General features: G+C 43.8%; 1 protein-coding gene across 7 annotated transcripts in view; it reads right to left on the bottom strand.

The window, feature by feature from the left end:
- Nucleotides 1-22,199, bottom strand: part of CAPRIN1 (cell cycle associated protein 1) — a 2,078,829-nt gene that overhangs the window by 737,003 nt on the left and 1,319,627 nt on the right. For all 7 annotated transcript variants that reach the window (XM_044082838.1, XM_044082839.1, XM_044082842.1 and 4 more), the window contains one exon: nucleotides 17,635-17,784. In XM_044082838.1, coding sequence (XP_043938773.1) covers nucleotides 17,635-17,784 — 150 coding nt within the window. The remainder of the gene's footprint in view (nucleotides 1-17,634; nucleotides 17,785-22,199) is intronic.

The following is a 22,199-nucleotide window of genomic DNA, read 5'->3' as shown; positions in this document are numbered from 1 at the left end:
GGGTTTCTTACGTGGAGGTTCTGAAGCGGCCTCTGAGGCGGGATCCATTCTTAGGGCTAAATGCTTAAGGTGCTGATTTTCTAGGTAGAGGTTTAATGTGTCCAGAAAGCTGTCCAGGGTCTTCAGCACAAATGATTGACAAATGGAGCAGGCGGAATGGTTGTGCTCCAGGCCTAAGCAAAAAACACACCCATCATGGGCGTATTTATGGGGCATCTGAAACCTGCATTGGCATTTACCCTTTTTACCTGACATCAGCTAAAAATTGCTAGAACTAAGCCTAAGCAATAACCATCGGCTATGTAAAAAAACAAAACCCAATGGGTTACTTAGCTTTAATGTGACGTCAGAGGAGCGATCACACGATGCGTCGGTTTGTCTGCGGCTGAAAAGTTCTAGGGATTGTGTGCGCAGATGCCACATTTAAGGCTCCTGGTTTATGGCCTTACATCTGACGTCCCATGCACACTGCAACAGCCAAGCTTTTGTATAAGAGCCGATGTACAAGTTGCCTGAAGGCAGGAAATCCCACAACTAGAATACTGCAACATAGAAATAGGGCATAATAGAGGTTTTACCGAATTTTTAAAGGTGAAATATTGAAAGATTTGAAACGACTGTAACACTTAAACTGAGAGCAGGCCTGACGTGTCTTGAATCTCTACGTGGCACACGTGATCTGAGGAGATAAGGAGAGGGGCAATATGGGTAACCTTAGCTTGAGAGTTTCTGGCTGGCGTGGGCTTGTTTTATCGGCAGAGTAAGTTCAGAGGACAGAACAGAAATCCATCAGTCAAGAATGAATGAATGAAGATTGACAGACATTGTTTTCCAATACAGATATTTATAGGTTCATAGGTTCATACTAGGCTATCTGCCCGAGGGCATTTACAAGCCTAGCCCATAGTTTTGTGGCTTACGCCACCCCTTTAGTATGGGGAACTATACCCATTATTTTGCTGTGCCTCTGTCGAGCAGTGACACTGAGGTAATCCCTGGGGTATATCTGCGATCTCCCATCCATTGGTCAAGATTTCTCTTGAACAAGGCCAGCGAGATGCTCTGCCTCACATATACCAGGATTTTATTCCACAGCATAGGGAGTCTTTGGGTGATGAATCTATCCCTCCAGCACGTCCTATTAATAGCCGTGTCGAGGTTTAAGTCTCCGCCTTGTGGCTCTGACGGATCTAGATTTTTTGAGGTGAAGCATATTCATCAAATCTGGGTTTGACATGGCCTTGTATGTTAGGCAAAGGTCACCTCTGAGCAAGCGGTAAGCGACTGAATAGAGCTGGAGTTCTTTCAGTCGGGCAGCATAGGACAGATGTTTGAGACCCTTTATCCTTTTGGTGAGGAACTTTTGTGGCCTCCAGCTGCTGCAAGTGTCGGGTCAGATACATTCCGAATGGGGCATTGTACTCAATCATTGGTCTGATGAGTGATGAGTATAGGGAGACTATGACCTCCCTTGATCTAGATGAGAATCCCTTCATGATAAGGTGGGCAATGTAGAAGGTCTTCCTAACTACTTTAGCTACATGGGTGTCGAATGACAGACTACTATCAACCTGGGTCCCCAGGTCCCTGATAACTTCTTCTGTGCTCAGTGGATTGCCACCTATTTGGTAGCTAGGGGTACACCTAGCTGCTGGTTCAAAGAGGGTATGGATTAGTGCTTGCAATACCAGATTTAGATCCCCATGGTGGAGTAGTCTGTAACAGGAGGCCTTAAAAGAAAAGTGCCTCGCAAAAAAGTTTTGCAGAGCTTATGAAAGGCATCAGAACCCACCTTCAAATTCAATGTGAAAATGCCGTATTGCTTAGATTAACTGCAGAGGAACTAGCTCCTTTAAAAAGTAGGGTAAAAAATTCATGGATGTTGTGTACAAGAGCTGAAAAAAGGATCAACATTATTTTGATGTGCCCAGTAACTACACTTTCATTTACTACAGTACAGTTTGTGTGTCGAAGGCTTACAGGAAGATAAAAGTAAGCATCAGACAGGAGAAGAGAGCACTGACTGTCTGGCTACTAAGGGAAATGGAGAAGCCAGATTGTCAGGCTGAGGCTTAGTATATCTGGATGGATCATGCCTGTGGGGTCAGAGAGAAGGTCTGGAATAAGATCTAGAACCCAAGGTTCAAGAAGTAAGGGAGACCAAAGGAAGGAGAACTAAATCTGTCAAGGCCAGTAAGGTATAATGAGGATGACTTTGCTCTTCAACATGGCAGCTTCCGGAAGGAATTATGGAATTAGCAGAATTGGTGGCTAACAATGTAAACTGGGGGGGGGGGGGGGGTCACTCAACAAGTACAGCATCCCTCAGTGACTCCCCCTGTGGGGGGATTAGGGCAAAGTAGCTGCTCCATTTGCTGTTTAGGAGAGACATGTGGAAAATCATTTCAGTCACCTTCTTGCCGAGAGACCACTAGTGAGGTATAAGAATGCACCTACGCAGCTCGTCCTCCATCACACTCTACTCCCCCAGAATATACGTTGCTATAAAAAAAAGTGGTTGGATGAGATAGTCCACTGCCACACCCCGAGTGCTTCTCAACACAAGGGGTAAGATCTGGTCCCTCCTTGTTTGTTGATGCACCAAACTACTACCATACTGTTCATTTGAACTGCAATTGTCGAGTGGAGAGCATCTGAAAGGACCTGCAATGCTAAAAGCACTGCTCTCATCTCTAAGACATTGATATGCAAAAGTTGGCCTCTTCAGGGGACCAAGTGTCTTAGACTGTTTTCCCCATATAATACCCCCTAAACTGGAAAGTATCCAAGGTCACTATGGCTTTGGGCTGAGGGGAAATGAATGGATGGCCTTGTAGAATCTGATCCAACTGAACCCACCACCTGAGATCTCTCTCTTGCACATGTGGGTGATGCATACTGGAGTTGACATGGGCTAGTAGAGAACTGACCACTGCACTGTTAGCATCTGCTGTAAAATCCTCACGCAAAATCTGGCTAACAGTATTAGAGTTACAGCTTCTGCCACTGAACCCGGAGCTTTCAGAACCAAACCGGCTGAAATATTGGTACCACAGATGATTTTTCTCAACTGTGATGTTATTGTCTGAACTCCTGAGGGAGGCACTGAAGCCATGGTTGACTTAGTGTTGAGAAGTGCTCTTATGAATTCTAAACCCAGAGTTGGCTCTAGTTGAAATGTTTCAGTTTCTGGTTATCCCCAGAAGAGAACTTGTCTGGAGAACCTGGTCTTTTTAATAGTTGATGCCTGCTCAGGGTGGAAATGAACCAGTTGTCTATAGACATGGAAACACCCAGAATCCCTACAGTCTCAGGTGAGCTGCAACTACTGTCATGCACTTGGTAAACACCCTGGGGGCTGTGGTGAGACCAAAGGCAGAACTCTGAACTAGTAATGACGGTTCTCCGAGCTGGAAGTGCAAGTACCATCTAGATAGTCTGTTCATCTTTGAGTTAGTACGCATACTGAAGGCCTATTGAGCAGATCCTTGCTAAAAAAAGGGGAGAATAGACTGTATAGTGACCATCTGGAACTTGGTGCGTCAAACTGGCTTAAGTTGCAGAGATCCAGAACAGGTCTCCAGTCCCCTTATTTTCTTTGGGGTTAAAAAAAATCTTGAGTAAGTTTCGGTATCTGGTCTGGTGGGACCTCTTGGATGACATTTTTTTCTAGCAGCCATTGTACGTGAATTGCAGCTTGTTCCCTCTGAGTGGAACATATTTCTTGAAGTTGGAGGAGGAAGGGAAAATAGCATTATATAACCTCTGAAAACTATCCTCTGCATCCAAGAATCTGTTATTTCTAGCCAGGCTCTCTGATGCTGGGATAGTTGACCCCAGACTGCCTCCACAAGAGGGCAAGAGCACACTATAATAAACGCCAAATATTTAATGAAAAGCTTTCGGGCTTATACCTTTCATCAGTACATGAATTAAAATGCTTTTTCTAAACTTTAAATAGACGTTACATATAAACACCTGATTCAGCCAGCCATACAAAATTAACATGTAATTAAACATTTAAAATAGTTCTTAAAAGCATATACACTAAATAGTGTCTATACTATAAAATTAGCTGTACATAACTATACAATCCTATTAACACCATAGCTTATTGTTACATTTAAAACGTTCAAAACATTAAATCAAATAAAATAAAATAGACAAGTCAATATATGGACATTGAGTGGGGCTACTATATATTCTCTCTGTGTTATTTAATTAGTATCGGCTTTATACTAACCATATTATTTAAGCATGGTGATGAATCTGCCTATAACTTTATAATCCATTCATATTCTCTCAATTTAAGAATATTATTTATATCTCCCCCTCTTATATCCGTATTAACTACACTTACAACCCTAAATTTAAAATTATGCTTATGTTCCATTATATGTTTATATAGAGCATTAGTCAACACTTTCCTTTTTATTTCAGACTTATGCTCTGTTATGCGTTCCTTCAACTTCCTCATCGTTTTCCCAATGTAGAATGCTGTGCAAAGCGTGCAAGTTGCCAAATACACTAATTTAGATGTATTACAATTCACTGTACACTTAAAAAAATATTTCTCTTTGGATTTAGGGTGTACAAATTCATTATCTAGATCAAAAATGTCCACACAACTACAATTATAACATTTCTCAGTTGCCATCCTTTCTTGATGAGCATTACTTTTAATTCTAAAATCTTTATAGCATAATTTCTGTTTAAGTGTCTCTTGATTTCTATAAACAAATTTAGGTTTTGAATCTATTAGATCTTTTAATTCTGGCATAGCCAATACAATTAGCCAATTATTCTCTATGATCTTACATACTTCACTAGTATTCTCATTGAATGAAGTCACATATCTAATTGTATTCTTATTTTCATCTAAATTTCGTGTAGGCAGTTCAACTTTTTCACTAAAAATAGGTTTGTACTCATCTTTCCTATTTATTTTGACTTCATTATAAATTTTATCTACATATTTTATAGAATATCCACCTTTTATAAATTCCTGCCTCATTTCATCAATTTGGAGTTCAAAACTCTCTTCTTCTGTATTCAATTTACTAGCCCTTATAAATTGTGCTTTAATAATTCCCTTAAAGGTATTTGGCGCATGCATGCTATCCCTTCTAACATATCTATTAGCATTAACTTCTTTCCTATAGATCTTAGTTTCTATTTTATTTGCTTTTCTATAAAGCATACCATCCAAAAAAACTATTTTATCAGATGAAACAACTTTTTTGAATTCCAAAAATTCCGTAGTGGTGTTTAAATACTCCACATATTCAACAAGTTCTTCATATGTGCCATCCCATACGAGAAAACAATCATCTACAAATCTATTATAAAATTTCACTTTTTTATTTAATTCATTATAGTTACTTAAGATAAACTGCTTTTCCCATTGGTATAGCACCAAATTTGCGTATGTATTTGCTAATGATGTCCCAATTGCTACTCCAGTCAATTGTAGGAATGGCATAAACACATTTTTAGTCGATACTATTTCTAGCAATATACATATATTCTCTCTCTCTCGTGCTTGCATAGCTGTTTCACTGCATAAAAAATCCTTATTGCTTCTATGCCATAACTAATAGGAATGACTGTGAACAATGAGGTTATGTCCAGTGTTACAAACAAAAAATTGCCATTCATATTCTTTTCATACCACTTGTGTAATTCCATTAAAAAGTGGGTGGTATCTTTCAGACGGATATAAGAGGGGGAGATATAAATAATATTCTTGAATTGAGAGAATATGAATGGAATATAAAGTTACAGGCAGATTCATCACCAGGCATAAATAATATGGTTAGTATAAAGCCAATACTAATTAAAAAACAGAGCGAGAATATATAGTAGCCCCACTCAATGTCCATATATTGACTTGTATATTTTATTTTATTTGATTTAATGTTTTGAACGTTTTAAATATAACAATAAGCTATGGTGTTAATAACAGGATTGTATAGTTATGTACAGCTAATTTTATAGCATAGACACTATTTAGTGTATATGCTTTTAAGAACTATTTTAAATGTTTAATTATAGGTTAATTTTGTATTGCTGGCTGAATCAAGTGTTTATATGTAACCTCTATTTAAAGTTTTGAAAAAGCATTTTAATTCATGTACTGATGAAGGGTATGAGCCCGAAAGCTTTTCATTAAAGATCTGGGGTTTATTATAGTGTGGTCTTCGAGTTTTGCAGCTGCAGAGAGTACTTTAGTTTTGTTTCATTCACAGGAGGGCAACCAGGCCTCCTTTCAGGAATGCTGAAAGGGTCTGCTGAAGAATCTTTGGACCCTTGGTTTTGTGGGCCATATCTGCCACGGGGGTGGTGCCTACTACTGGAGCTCCCCCCTCTACTCCTGGGGGAAATACCTCCATTTGTCCTGGGAAAGGTCCCAGGGACTTTCTGAACCACGTTTTTCCACTACTTCACTGGCTACTGGAAAAGGATCTTTGAGGGGCGGAAAAACATATGCCCATATCAGACCATCTTTCCAACCTTTTCACACCTGGATAATGTGTCTTTTACCTTGGGGCCCAACAAAGGTGAGTCGTCAAAAGGAGCACTGATGCACCAAGACTTGAAGGGCTCCATAAGATCACTTAAGTGCATCCAAGCAGGCCTCCTAATGGAAACAGCTGAACCCACTGCTCTTGAGGCTCCATCGGCAACACGCAAAATAAGCCTCATGGAAGAATTGGAAATCGATTGCAGCGTAGCTAACTGAGAAGTCACAGATGCCTGCACTTCAGAAACAGATCCTAAGAGGGTGTCAGAAAGTTCCTTAAGTCTCTCTCTCACCTGTGAAATGTGACAGATAGTTCATGACTAAGGTGAAGATCGCTGAAGCACAGACACTATTCCTAAAACCTGTTCATTGCCCGAGACTTCTTGTTGGGGAATTTAACAGTGGAACTCTCCTCAGCAAGGTCCTTCTTAGTGGCCTCAGCCATGACCATGGCATCAACAGGCACCCCCTTTTTGCCCAAAACTGCTTGTCTTCCTGTGCTGTCAAAATTCTGTCAGCTCTCAGGGTTATGGTTCAATGGTGTTGGAAATCCTTCCATGCCCACTGAGAGATCAACTCAATGAGCTCATCAGTGGGAGGAGCCACCCAGGAAGTAGAGAGACTAGTACCAAAAGCCTTTAGGAATACAGACTCCTCATATGAAGGTTTGCTGGACTTCCAGCCACCTCCTCTGGCTTTAGGATTTTAAGGATATCTCCAAATAAGACATCTTCAGGAGGTGACCGTGGGGACCTTTCATCTTCGTCAAACTCTGCATCTTCAGTGATAGACTCCTCTGGGGAGCCCAACTGCTTCCTCTTGCACGTAGTCTTCTTATGAACCTCCTCAGTGGGATGCTCTAGGGAGGAATCGGAAGAAGTTGGGAAACCCTGTTAGGAAGCCTGGGGTTTCAGTACCAGCTGTCCCTGTGGAAAAGGGTGAAACACCAAGCACCGAGATGTCAAGGCTGTAGATTGAGGATCCAATGGAGTAGGAACCATCTGTGTTACTGCGGCGAACAACACTCTCTCCATGGCCTCAAAGGAACACCTCCCAAAAGAGGGATAGGACCCCTGATTCCAAAAAGAAGCTTTTGGACTGATGTTCCTCCATGCTCAGAGGACAATCCCCCCGTGGGAAAAGCCAGAGCCAAATTAACCCATGCTGAGGATCCGAGGCAGCTCTGATAACTTCGGAATTGACTCCAGCACCTCAGATCTGAGAGCTCTCCAGATCCAACTGAACCTAAGTGTTCAAAGCAAACCTCGGATCTGAGAATAAGGGGCATCTTTGGATACGAGGCAGACTGAGCCAGGCGGCTCAGATCAAAGGACTCAGGCCATGGAAGGAGTCAGATGAGGAACTGGCAAGGGCAGTGTAGAGGAAGATTGGATCTCCTGACCCAAAGAAATAGAAGCCAAAGAAACACCTGTGAGATTGTGCCAAGAGAATTCTTATCACCAATCTCTCCACATCTTCCGTTAGACTCCTGGAAGAGCTAGTGAAAGTTATCAAAGTAGACCAAGGTCTCTCCAAAAATGGAGAAGGAACCCTGGAGGGAACTGGGTCCACTGAAGGACAGTATCTGGGTGCTTGGGAGGCAAGATATACTGGAAGCTGAATCAAATTATTTCTGCATCGGAAATGAAGAAGGTGGACCAGACAAATCTTTCTTCTTCAGTTTCGGACCTGATGTTAAGGTTGGATCCAATGAAGCTCTTTTGCTTTGGAACAGAGGTTGAGGGCTGATCCAATAGCTGAGACTTTCATTGTAGGATCCAAAGGGGAGGTCAGATCAAGAGGAGCTCTTTTCTTCAACTGCTCAGAAGCTTGGAAGAGGATGTAGAAGGGTTCGGAGAAGATGATTTAGGCTTTTTTGATTTCTCAAGGGACAGTGGTCCAAGTAACACTTCACCAAACAAGGTAGTGACCCTTTTAAAATTAACATTCTTCCATTCAACCAGGGCTCTAGGATTAAAAGCATGACAAATGGAGCAGTCCCTCTTGTAGATGGAGTGAACATGTGGGCATCAAAAAATGGAATCTTAGTGCCCACACAAGTCATTTTTTAAACCCAGCCAGGCCTCTCTTTCTGCCATTTTTAGAACAATTAGCAGAAAAACAGCAAATATTAAGCAAAGTAAATGTAAAGGATTTTTTTTGGAAATCAGAGATAAAAATTACCAGCAATGGTAATAAAGAGCTACACAGGATTTAGAAAAAGGGAAAGAATACAAATGACAGTATTCAAGGTACAAAAATGTATGAGATGAAGAAAGGACAGATATTTCAGGAAGGAACTGTTAAGCGAAAGGTAAGAGAATTAAAGAAACTTAAGAATTTAGCGTTTTTTTTTTGTAAAAAAAAAAAAAGGAGACATACAGAAAAATAAAGACTTAGCTGCTTGAGAATAAATGCTGGCAAGAGTTTCACGTAGAGTGGTAAATGAGACCTTGGGGGTAAGGGAGAAGCTCGAGAGTTTTTGTTTGCCAAGAGCTTTAGTGACAGCCAAGCTGGATCTGAGGACTCAGATCCGAAACCATAAGTTGAGGACAGAATGAAAACTGACCAGGTTTTCTTCATTCTCAGCGATAACGAGCCTTGGGGGACTGGCAGATGGTGAACAACTGTTGTCCCAAGTCTTAAGCTTGGGTCTTTTTCCATGTCCTTCCTACGCTTAGGGATCGCAACCTTGGGACAACTGGCAAACGCCAGTGAACAATGTGAAGATGGCAGACCAAGATGCCTAGCTAAAATCTCAGCCCTACCCCCAAAAGTCCTAGAATTGAAATGGGTGTAAAAATGGCAAGTAGGGCTGTTCTGATCCGGGCCTACACAGGTGATATACAATTATGAAAGTCTTGGGAGTGGGATTTGATCACCACAGTGGAGACAATTGTTAACCTTACCTGACAAGAGTTAAAACAAGAAATGGGTACTTAGCTTTAGAAAACCCTCTGACGTGGACTGACCAATGCACTGAAAAACTGCTTTGGGCTCCGACAGCAAGACAGACTGATGTCGCTGCGTCATCTGGTTCCCTTTATAACCAAGGGTAATGACATCAGGGTAGGGCATCCATCAGACCTAGGAGGGGAGATTTTTACTCTGGTAGTCGGGCTGGCCAAGGGCTCCCACAGAAGGAAATTCCACAAGTCAGGACTGCAACAGTGAAACATGAATAACATGCCAGGTTTTCTTCAGAATCCGACTCCTCAAAGTCAGGGAGTGCCCTTCATCAAAAACAGACTCCTCCTGGTCAGTACCTTCAGCAGACCCTAAAGGGTCAGAAAGGACTTCTGGTGTAGGGTCCCCTTTACCCTAGGGAAAACTCAATAGGGGATTGTCTGGATCTGACCAGGGAAATTAAGTCTTCAACTAACCTAACCAAATCCTGATAAGCCTGTGTTCAGGAACCATAAGGCCTAGGGCATAGGTCTAGAAGATCATCCCTTCTTTGGGGTAGCTCTCAGGTTTGGGTTTAGGTAGGTCTGCAATTCTGACAACAGTCTGTCAAGAAGAAAGTACAGCCAGTGTCGGCTGATGCTGCAAAGAAGCATCACTGGTTAAAGCTCCTTCATTGGAAGCTGAGGCCTGCTAACCAGCCCTGGACCTCACCAATGAACCAAGTCTAAAGGCCTGTGTGGAAGTTGAAGGACCTGACAACATATCAGTCTCTGAACGGGTGTCAATAGAGGCCTGCACCACTTCAGTCACAGAAGGCTATGAAAGCTCCTTGCCTTCTTCAGCGAACATGAGCCTTGGAGGACTAGCTGACAGAATGATTGTTGTCCAAGTCCTTAAGCCTGGTCAGTTTACTTTATCCCTTTATGTTTAGGGAGCTCAACCTTGGAATGACTGGCAGACGCCACTGGACACTGGGAACCATATGCCTAGCTAAGACCTCGGCCCTACGCCAAATAGTCATAGAATTTAAACGGGAGCAGAAACGGCAACTGGGTATGTCATGATCTGGGCCTAAACATGTGACAAAGAATGGAATTCTTGGTGTGGAATCTGCTTACCTTATCTGATAGGAGTCAAATTATGAAAAAAGGTTTCCCCAACAGGGGTGCTTGGTTTTCAGACGACTTCTCTGGTGCGGACCAACCAACGCATTGAAACACTGCTTCAGGCTCAGACAGCAAGCAAAGACTGAAATCATGATGGTGGCTGCCTCCCTACATACCAGAGTATACTGACATCAGTGAGGCCAATCTGCCAACTCCTGGACGGGGGAGATTTTTTTTCTCAGGTAGTCGGGCCAGCCAAGGGCTTTCATGGCAAGAAATTACTCAAGTCAGGACTGCAACAGTGAAACACGAAGATCTGTAGACAACCTTCAAAATGAAGAGAGAAAATTGCTTGCTTTGGATGAGCTGGAATAAAGAAGTGTACTTTCTCCTGGCATGAACCTTTGATCCTGTGGGATCAAACAAGGCCAGATAGAGGACTAACTTTGCCTCGGCTCTCTACTCAAGGCATTACTCCCAAATGTATTATATCCCTCGACAAATCTGAAACTAATAAAACTGTGGAGACCATAGCTGCTAGTTGGTCAAGTTATACCTACCATCAGTCAAAGCCTTACATGCAATATAAAATAAAGTTTGAGGCTACCGCATAGTACTCAATGTTAGTAGTATACTATGACATCTTATGTGTATGATGCATTTTAACTCCTACTACAGAGTGAGCACAATAAGAAGTTATGTCTTACCATAACGATCCATGTGAATTGTTCATCTCGCCTTTGTTCTTACACAGGGGGTTCGGAGCCGATCCTCGGCTCCGAGTTGGCCGCATCACTAGCTCGCATCTTCGAGAAAGTTCGAGGCACAGTAATATCCCATGATCTTCCGGTGCTAACCCTCAGATCTAGTTTGCTATACCAGAAGAATCACTCTTAGAACTGTGTCTAAAACACTTATAAAACAGATACTGCAAAGTGTCTGGAACCCTACTGCCATGTATAGGATAAAAGATGCCATTACTGTTGTTAATAACATGCCAACCCATACCTAGAAAAGGCTGAAAAGGAATCTAGTTGAAAACCGTTCTCCCAGACCGTAGGACGGGGGATGGAGGGGGGGGGGATGTAAGAACAAAGGCGAAATGAACAATTCACATGGATCGTTATGGTAAGACATAACTTCTTAATGTGAAATTGTTCAATCTCGCCATTTGTTCTTACACACGGGTAGCGTCCCTAGCACCTTTTTCCCGGGTGGCTCAAGGGAGAACATTCCTGAGAACAGTGGAACCAAACATCGCCCTGTCCCTGGAACTCTTGTCTAGCTTGTAGTGGGCGATAAAGGTATGCAGTTTTGCCCAAGTTGCCGCTGCACAAATGGTATCTAAGGGCAAACGAGCGGTATGAGCTGAAGAGGTAGCAATCGCCCTTGTAGAATGAGCTCTGGGTTTGAAAGGGAGTTGCTGTTTAGATTCAGCATATACGAAATTTATGCAATCTGAGAGCCATTTGGATAAAGTAACCTTCGTTACTGCCTGTCCTTTTCTCTGGTCAGCATATGAGACAAACAGTTGATCTGACTTTCTGTGCTCTTTTGTCCTATGTAAGTAAAATCTTAGTTGTCTGTGAACGTCCAACTTGTGCAATGTGTATTCTAGCTTATTGGAATGATTTTTAAAGTAAGTAGGTAGTTCGATAGATTGATGTTCTGAATCGAACAAACCTTCGGAAGGAAGGACGGATTGGTGCGCAAGGTTACTCTATCTGGATGAAAAATCATGTACGGTGGTCGGATAGATAGAGCCTGTAACTCTGAAACTCTTCTGGAGGAAGTGATGGCAACCAGGAAAAGTGTTTTCCACGAAAGAAATTTTAACGGAGTTGTGGTAGCTGGTTCAAAAGGGGGCAACATGAGTTGTGACAGCATGTGATTAAGATTCCAAGGTGCTATTGGATTATGAAAGGGGGGACGGAGGTGAAAAGTACCTTTCATGAAGGCTTTACAAAGCCTGTGGGACACGAGGAGAACCATCCTCACGGCCAATATAAAAATTGGAAATAGCGGCCAGTTGAACCCTTATAGTGGATGTTGATGCTCCTTCTTGAAAAAGTGAGGTGAGGAAATCTAGTATCATGTGTACTGGGGCCCCGAATGGATCTATACCTTGTTTGGAGGCCCAGTGCGCAAAACGGTTCCATTTGCTGTTGTACAATTTTCTTGTAGATGGTTTGTGAGAAGATACAATAATTTGTTGTACTGCATGAGATAGTAACTCTGACCTGGCTAAGATGGGAGCCAAGCTGTCAGTTTGAGGGACTTGAAGAAGGTGTGAGGAACTCCCGACGAATGTGTCAACAGATCTGGCTCCGGGTCCAGTATCCATGATTCCTCCACTTGATGGGATTGAAGGAAAGGAAACCAGATTTGTCTAGGCCATAATGGGGCTATCAGTATTATGGTCCTGTCCAGACATTTGGCTTTCTGTAAGAACCTGGGAATTAGTGGAACAGGAGGAAAAGCGTAAAGAAGACCCGGGGGCCAATCGTATACCAGTGCGTCCCTGGGGACACCCCCTGGGGGGGGGGTAACAGGGCAAAGTAGCTTCTGTATTTGGCATTCAAAGGGGATGCAAACAGGTCGCAGCAAGGCTGGCCCCATCTGCGGAAGATCTCTTCCGCCACTTGAGGTCTGAGGGACCACTCGTGAGGGAACAGGATGGCTCTGCTCAACCTGTCCGCGATTATGTTTAAAGTCCCTGGGATGTGCGTTGCTATCAGAAAGCGTCCAGTGGACTTTGCCCATTGCCAAATTCTGAGGGCCTCTCTGCATAATGGGTAAGATCTGGTTCCCCCTTGCTTGTTTATGTACCAGATCACTGACATGTTGTCCGCCTGAACTGTCACTGTTCCCCGAGGTAAGGACTTGTGAAAGTGTTGCAACGCTAGAAACACTGCCCTCAGCTCTAGAACACTGATGTGCAGATTGTACTCCAAGTTGGACCATTGACCTTGGACTGTTTGTCCCTGAAAGAATCCCCCCACCCTATCAGGGAAGCGTCCGTGGTTAGAATTGCTACCGGACTGGGTAATACAAAGGGTCATCCTAGTGTTAGCTCTTGACTGTGTATCCACCACAAGAGATCCTTCTTGCAAGAATTCGTGATCAAGATTTCGTGAGACAGTGGAAGTTGTAGATACGACCACTGGGCGAATAGCATCCATTGAAGGATCCTCATGTGCATCCTGCCTAAAGGAACTACAAGAAGGGAGGCTGACATCAAGCCTAGCACTCTTAATATTTGTCGTGCAGGGACTCTCTTGTTGTGAAGACGGAGCGAAATTTGATGCCTGACGTCTGATAATCTTGGTGGGGGGAGATAACTTGAGCCAGTGAAGTGTCTAGTTGTGCTCCTATAAATAAGATACGCTGTGACGGCGAAAAGACAGATTTTCCAAAATTCACCGTTATGCCTAGTGAAAAGCAAAGACTGAAAGTGTAGTCCCTGGCTTGTAGAAGACGACACTTGGTGGTGGCGGAAAGGAGCCAGTCGTCTAGTTAAGGAAACACCCAGAATCCGTTTCATCTCAAGTGAGACGTTACTACTGCCATGCATTTGGTGAACACCCTGGGGGCTGAGGTGAGACCAAAGGGCAGAGCGCGAAACTGGAAATGACTGGCTCCCAGCCGGAAGCGCAAGTGATCTCTGGACGCCCTGGCCATTTTGATATGGTAGTATGCGTCTTTGATATCTATAGAGCACATCCAGTCGCCCTTTTGCAGAAAAGGGAGGATTGACTGAAGCGTGACCATCCGGAACTTTTCCTTTTTCACAAAGGTATTTAACTTGCTGAGGTCTAAAATTGGCCTCCAGTCCCTGTTTTCTTTGGAACTAAAAGAACCTTGAGTAAGTTCCGGATCCTATTTGGTCCGCTGGGACTGGTTGGATGACTCTGTTTTCGAGCAACCTTCCTATCTCTATGGTTGCTTGGTCTCGCAGACTGGGTGGAACATCTGGGAGTTTTTTGGAGTTTGGTGGTATTTTTATGAAGGGGATGTTGTAGCCTCTGGTAACTATGCTTTTTACCCAGTAATCTGATGTAAGATTTAGCCAGGCCTCTGGGTATAAAGCCAAGCGACCCCCGACTGCCTCCAGAGTAGGACAGCCGGGCCTGCACTCAGGAGTGCTGGAAGGGTTTCCCAGAGAAGGTCTCTGTCACCCTGATTTTGCGGACCCCCTCCACTGGCTGGGCGGCGTCTTCCGTTTCTTCCCCCTCCTCTGCCTCTGGAGGGGGCGTCACTTTGGGTGTGTTGAAAAGATCCCAGAGTCTTTCGGAACCACATCTTTCCTCCTCGTTGCCCTTTAGGGTAGGGTCTAGATGAAACGGAAAAACGGACCCCTACGGCAGACAGAATCTTCTTTCTTGTTAACACCTCGTCAGAGTCCCCTTTACTTTGGGCCCAAACAAGGAGGCACCATCGAAGGGGGCGTTGGCAAAGGAAGACTTAAAGGCTTCCGCAAAGAAGCACAAGCGCAACCAGGATTGTCTTCTCTGAGCAATCGCTGAAGCTGCCGCTCTACTCGATCCTTCGGCTGCGTATGATATCAGCCTCATGGACGAGTTGACTATGGAATTTAGGGTGTTAAGTTGCACTGTCACTTTCTCGGCGACAGCAGCATCTGTGTGTCCCTGTAGAGTATCTCCTAATTCCTTAATGATATCTCTCTATACACGTGTGAAATGCGTAAGGTAGTTGAGCGATCAGATAGAAAAAGTCGCCGAACTAAATATGCGCTTCCCATATCTGTCCATTGTCCTAGAATCCTTATTAGGAGGATGGACAGAGGAAGATGATTCAGACATCTCTTTCTTAGTGGCCGCCGCCACCACCATAGTGTCTACGGGAACTCCTTTTGTAAGATAGGCTTTATCTTGGGGAGCCGTCATGTATTTATTTGGTTTACGGGGAACTGGTTCCACTGTATCAGGTGTTTCTCAAGCCCTCCGAGCTATAAGCTCCATGAGATCGTCAAAGGGTGCAGTCACCCAGGAGGTAGAAGGTTGAGCCCCAAATGCCTTCAGTAATACCGATTCATCCACAGAAGGGGTAAGGGGTTTGCCAGTCACCTCTTTGCTTCAGGATTTCCAAAATGTCTGCAAACGAGACATCCTCAGAGGTGGACCGTGGGGACCCTTCTGTTTCATTTAAATCAGTATCAGACGTGATCAGTATCAGACGTGAGAGATTCCTGAGGGGAATCTATGTGCCTCCTCTTGCACAGTCGTTTCCTCGGAACATCCTCAGCGGGAGCTTCTGGGGATGCATCCGAGGAACCAGAGTTGCCCTGTGGGGACATCTGAGGCATTGGGTCTCGACGCTTAGTGGGGACCGAAGGCACAGAAGCAGAACGCAGACCTTTTGGGGAAGGAGATGAAGATAACAATGAAGTATGTGTCTGATCAGACAAGACCTTCCTCATGATGTCAAAGGCACCAGTGCCCCGACCCGAAGAAGGGGGCTGTTTCTCCGGAATCGGAACCACGGGCTCCGACACCGAGGACGGATCCGAACTGATCTGAGCCGAGGCACCGAGGGGAAGAGTTGGAACCGACATCTCGGTTCGACTACCCCCCCCCCCCCCGGAACCCAGGAAAGATATTCGGCTCAGAGACTCTCCGGCTGGTTCCTAAGGAGTCGAGGTCAACGGTGCCGATAGCACTACTGGAGGCTTCGGCACCGAGGGTTCTACAACCATCGGTTCTTCGGCTCCTAACACTGATAACTCGACGGGTCTCAGAGGAGGAAGTGTCGAGGGAACTGGAATAGCTTCGAGTTTCGAAACCAGTTGGGATGAAACCTCGATTAATTTGGACAAGGCCGAGTTCTCCATAAGCTTCTGTACCACTAGGTCCACATCGGAATCGGAAAGTGGCCTCGAAGAACGGGTCGAAGGGATCGAAGCAGTCACCGAGCGAAGGATATCTGAAGGTGGTACCTCTGATACGGGCTCCAAGACCTGAGCCCCATGCAGAGATAGAGTCTCGACAGCCGGCACCTAAGTCAGAGGAGCCGGTGTCCAAATCTGAAAAGAGGTGCTCGGAGCCGATGACTTGGGCTCCGACACTCTTGAAGACTTTGACCCCTTCGAAGACTTAGAAACCAGTTCAGCCTTGTCCAGGGCCTCCTGAAACTCGGGTTTAAGCAACCCTCTGTCCACCAACTTCCTGCGTCTTTCCATCATGACCCTCCCACTAAAGGAATGACAGATGGAACAGTCTTCCTGCAAGTGGAGAGGGCCAAGACAGTAGACGCAGGATGAGTGGTTGTCAGTAATGGACATCTTCTGTCCACATTGACACCTTTTAAAACCACTTTTGGTCTTTCCTGACATCTTACACTCTTAAGAAAAGAAAAAAAAAATTTGTTAATATATGTTTAATACAATAGTATACACTCACACAGCACACTAAGATATATATATATATATATATATATATATATATATATATATATATATTTATATATTTATATATGACTATATGAAAAATAGAAAGTATGTATATATATATATATATATATATATATATATATATATATATATATATATATATATATTTATATTTATATTTTTTAAGTGCTGTAAATAGTTACAGAAAAAGAATGGCCTAAGGCCCTTACTAACTTTCTAAATAACAACCTGACTACAACTACTTTTAAACAACTACTAGATATTAAACCTATCAAATACTATAAAGAAAAGTAAAATTTGAAGTAAAATTTGGAGTAAATATATAGAAATAAGATATAATAAAAAAAATACTACTGGCCCGCGGCTCTCGATGTGATCTGCTTCTAGCAGCAAACTAGATCCGAGGGTTAGCACCGGAGGATCATGGGATATTACTGTGCCTCGAGCTTTCTCGAAGATGCGAGCTAGTGATGCGGCCGACTCGGAGCCGAGGATCGGCTCCGAACCCGTGTGTAAGAACAAACGGCGAGATTGAACAATTTCGCATCATGCCTTGCATATCAAACAACTTAAGACTATATTTTTACTCAGAAATTCAGTTCATATACAAAAATTTATGAAGAACAAGCACTATAACATTCAGTACTGCTGTCAATGGTGAAACTTACTGTCTGCATGGACTGGAATGGTGCTGCATTGACATTAATTCCACTACTATGGAGAGGCTTGCTCGATGGGGGTTGGAAAACCTGTGAAGGAGCTGCAGTAGGAAGTGCTGTAGATGCTGGGGGCTGATCAGCTGCCAAGGATAAAGAAGCCTGGTATGGGAGGAAAAATGAAACCCAAAACACTGAATTAGGCATGGCCATAATTTCTGCAAATATGCAAGGCTGTCACATTTGTCAAATTTAACAGCAATGCAGTTCATTTCCACAGTTTTTTTCTTTTTAAGCAAAAGTTAATAAAGCTACAACCATCAAAATGAAAAATTATACGGGGTACTCACTAAACAAAAATCTTAGATGCTGCCCTGCAAAATATCTTAAAATTTAGATCCTGTGCAGCTCTGGCATCCAACTTTTGCTTCCTAATTTTCCAGTCTTTCCTTCAGGCAACTACCCCTTAACAACAAAATGCCACATTCCCCATACTTTGCACTAAAGACTATAAACTGCTCCTACAAGCAAAAGTATCACCACTCAATGTTCAAAATGATGTAGACAGTGAAGTTGCTTTTCAAAAAGATGTCCATGCACTGTGGAAATAAGATGGACAGTTTTAATACATTTACTGTGCAAGTCACTGGCACAGATTCACTACTATGCAGAGCAACTCATACGGCCTTTGCATTTTACTAGAGACTGTTCCGGCAGCAGATAATTAAGATGTGTACATAACGATCATGGAAATCAACAATGGGTAGAACCAAAGCAACTGCCAAGACATGCTTTATGTAACAAAAAATTCTGCAAGAGTCTGGGGGAACTAGCATCAAGTAGCTCATGTTGACATTCCCTATGGTTAAAAAAAGCATGCTCACCATCTCCATGCTTAATTCTCTGACCCAGCTACAACCACTTCCTGTTTGACTCAAAGCCACAAGAATGGAGGAAATGGGTACTTCATTTAAAGATGCATGCAAAACTTGAATTAGGATTTTAGATGACACTCAAATGATCTGCTTTGAGAATTAGGCACAGCAATCAAATGTCTATTACGTCAAAAAGTCAATGCGGCAATACTGGTCTATATCATTATAATGACATGTTAAAATGTTGACATTTACATGTTCGACACGTAAATGTCGTATTAAAAGGTTACCGAATGGCCAAATCAATGATTTCTTTCTAACGAAAGAAATCGGTTGGCTGTTCTCTTACACCTGCCCTTTCCCTGACTGTAGTGCAGTCTGCTTGTTGTCCTGCAAGAGGATGTAGCTTGGCTGCAGGAACAAGTTGTGGCAAGAGGCTAGGTCCCATATCAGCAGGGTTAGTCTGCACAGCTGAAAAGCCTTTGTAGACCAGTATTTGTTGAGGTACCACATTACAGTGGTGTTGTCGGTCACTATCAGAAGAAACCCTGGTAGAAGTAGAGGGGTAAAGGTCTTTAGAGCTAGGAAGACTGCTGTCATTTCTCTAACATAGATGGGTTTGGCCTTTAGAGAAGGGTGCCGGTTTGTCTGAACCCTGTAAGATGCCAGTATCGCACCCCAACCTGAATATGAGGCATCTGTATGCATTATTTGGGTTGGGGTGGAGGTAGTAGTGGAAGTCCTGGTTTTAGCTGGAAGTCCTGAGTTTAGCTGGAGTTGTTGGATCTACCAGTTGATTTCTGTCTTTAGAGAGGGAAGAAGGGAAATAACCTGTTCGAAGTGATTTAGGTGCTGGAGACAAATGTTTTTGAGGTACCACTGTAGCTTGCGGATGTGCATTCTGGCCAGTGGTGGCATAGGGATGGTTGCTACCATTAAGGCCAGGAGATGAAGGAATTGCTTGCAGTTACTTTCAGAGTGTGTAGGCTCTCCTTGAAGTGGGATGTCAGGGATAGTACCTTGTCCAGTGGGAGAAAGGCATTCATTTTGTCCGTTCTGATTCTGCAACCTAGAAAAATATTGTCCTGGTCTGGGTTCAAAGAATACTTTGGGAGGTTGTGGGTGAAACCCAGATTCTGCACAAGGGACATGGTGAAGTGCAGATGCTTTGAGAGGGAATCTTTTGCCTCTGCCAGCATTAGGATGTCGTCCAGATAGGGGTAAACCTGGATTCCCTAAGTTCTGCAGAAGGCAATGGCTGGGGCTAGGCACTTTGTAAACACTTGGGGGGCAGTGGACAAATAAAAGGGCAAAGCAGTAAATTGGAAATGAGAGGAGGGTCCAGAGAAACGCAGGAATTTTCTGTGGCCAGTCCTGATGGGTATGTGTAGGTAAACCTCTTTTAGGTCCAAGGTGGCCATAAAGGCCTTGGCTGGAAAAAGAGGCAGCAGGCTGGGAAGTGAGAACATTTTAAATGTTGGTACCTGAAAGTGAAGATGTAGGAATGAGAGGTCTAAGATGGATCTCCAAGGGCCGTCTTTTTGGGGACCAGGAAGAGAAGTTAATAGAAAAGTACAATTGTGTACACTTACCATAAATGTAGATGTTAGTGTATTCACTGTTGCAGTCATGTTTGGGTTATCTGCTTGCAGTAGCCCTCAGTCGGCCTGATTATCAAAGTCCTGGGTCCTGCATCAGTTGCTGTCTCATCTTCCATGACGTCAGGTAGTCAGGGGTATAAAGCATACATCCAACGCCATTACATCAGTTTTTCTTGCCCCAGATGTCAGGTGCCCACATAATGGGAAGCAATTATTTACAAGGTTACACCTCCAACAAAAAAATACATACACCAAAAAGCTTTAAGCATAGTAAACAAGAGTAGACGTATAGTCAATAGAAGTCAGGGGGCTGTTGAGAAGGTAACCAGGACTGCAACAGTGAATTCACTCTAAAATCTACATTTATTGTAAGTGTACAAAACTGTACTATGTTTTGTGTTTCACTGTTGCAGTCATCAACTTTGGGTAGATTCCCAAAGCTAAGGATGGGAGAAGGTAATTAGATAGCATTAGGACCAGCTATAAGGCCCTGCAAAACTGCAGTGGCATGGCCAGGTCTGGATTTAGAAAATAATTGCAAGTGGTAATGCTTGGTGAAGGTATGCAGAGAACTCCAGGTAGCAGCTTCTAGATGTCCCTTGTAGGGATGCCTCTGAGAAAGGATATAGAGGTAGATGCAGCCTTGGCTGAATGTGGTCTTATCTCCTGTGGGATAGGTTTTCCATGGTGCTTATAGCAGAAATGAATGCAATGGTATATCCACTTAAAAAAGATTTGCTTTGAAATGGCCTTCCCCTCTGCCCCTGTAGCAAATGCAACCAGCAGCTGTTCAGATTTCTTGAGAGGCTTAGTCCTGTCCAAGTAAAATCTAAGTTGCCTGTGCATGTCTAAGGAGTGCAGTACTCGTTCCCCTTTATTCTGTGGATTACAAATGAAGGTTGGCAAATGAATGGACTGATAAGGGCCACACTGGATACCACCTTGGGCATGAAGGAGGGACTGGTCCTAAGGGACACCCTGTCAGCATGAAAGATGATGACAGGCTCCAATACCATGAGGGCCTGTAACTCAGACACCCTTCTTGCTGAAGTGATGGCTAGAAGGAAGGCTGTTTTCCAAGAAAGGAATTTTAACTCTGCATTTGCAGCTGGCTCAAAAGGACGTATAGTGAGCTTTTCCAATATAAAGTAAAGGTCCTAGGCTGGAGTAGGGGCTCTCCTGGGAGGTCTTAAGTTTTTGGCTCCCCTGAGGAATTGCTTCAGCAGTGGATGAGAGAAGAGGGGTGGTTCTGTATTGTAATGAGCTGAAATGGCTGAGGAATGAATTTTGATGGAGGAAAAGTAAAGGCCCTTGTGAAGCATCTCAGTTAAGCATTGAATAATATGGGGTAAATTGGGCATGCTGTGCCCATCCCAGAGTTTGGTTCCAGGAACAGAATCTTTTCCATTTTTCAGCATATGATTTTCCAGTACTAGGCCTCCTTGCCTCCAGAATGACACCCATCACTTGCTTAATGAGGGACGGTAACGGAGAAATAAGGTAATTAGCCAGGCTGCCAGGTTCAGGGTTTAAAGATGTGGGTGCAGAATCTGGCCCTCCTGCTGGGACAGCAGGGCAGGGGTCTGAGGCAGGTGCCATGGTGCCAGCAGTGACACTGTGCAAGAGGGTGTTGTACCAGTGTTGGCGTGGCCAGTCTGGTGCAATCAGTATTGCCCTTGGTTTGTCCTGTTTGATCTTTAGTACTACCTTGGAGAGGAGAGGCAGAGAGGTAAAGGCATTAACAGATAGGCTTTTCAGGTGAAGGACAGGGCATCCACTTTCCAAGCTTGTTTGTGGGGTGTCCTTGTGCAGAATTTGTCCAATTGGTAGTTCTGGAGGGGGAGGGGGGGCAAACAGGTCTATCTCTGGCCTCCCCCATTTGTTTCTCAACATGTTGAATATCATTGGTTCCAGTTTCCACTTGTGTGGGTCCAGAAGATTTCTGCTTAGGTCGTCTGCTAGTGTATTTAGCTTTTCTGGCAGGAACTGAGCCCGTACGTGCACTTTGTAGCTCAAAGCTGTGTTCAACAGAGCCATGACAAGTCTGCAGAGAGGGTATGAGTGGGTTCCCCATTGCTTATGTACCACATAACAGTGGTGT

The sequence above is a fragment of the Protopterus annectens genome, chromosome 9.part0 (genome assembly GCF_019279795.1).
Source record: "Protopterus annectens isolate FY-2018-M chromosome 9.part0, PAN1.0, whole genome shotgun sequence".
In the NCBI taxonomy this organism is placed as follows: Eukaryota; Metazoa; Chordata; order Ceratodontiformes; family Protopteridae; genus Protopterus; species Protopterus annectens.
Note: the sequence above shows the minus strand (reverse complement) of the source record. Positions and strands in the feature narration are given on the sequence as shown.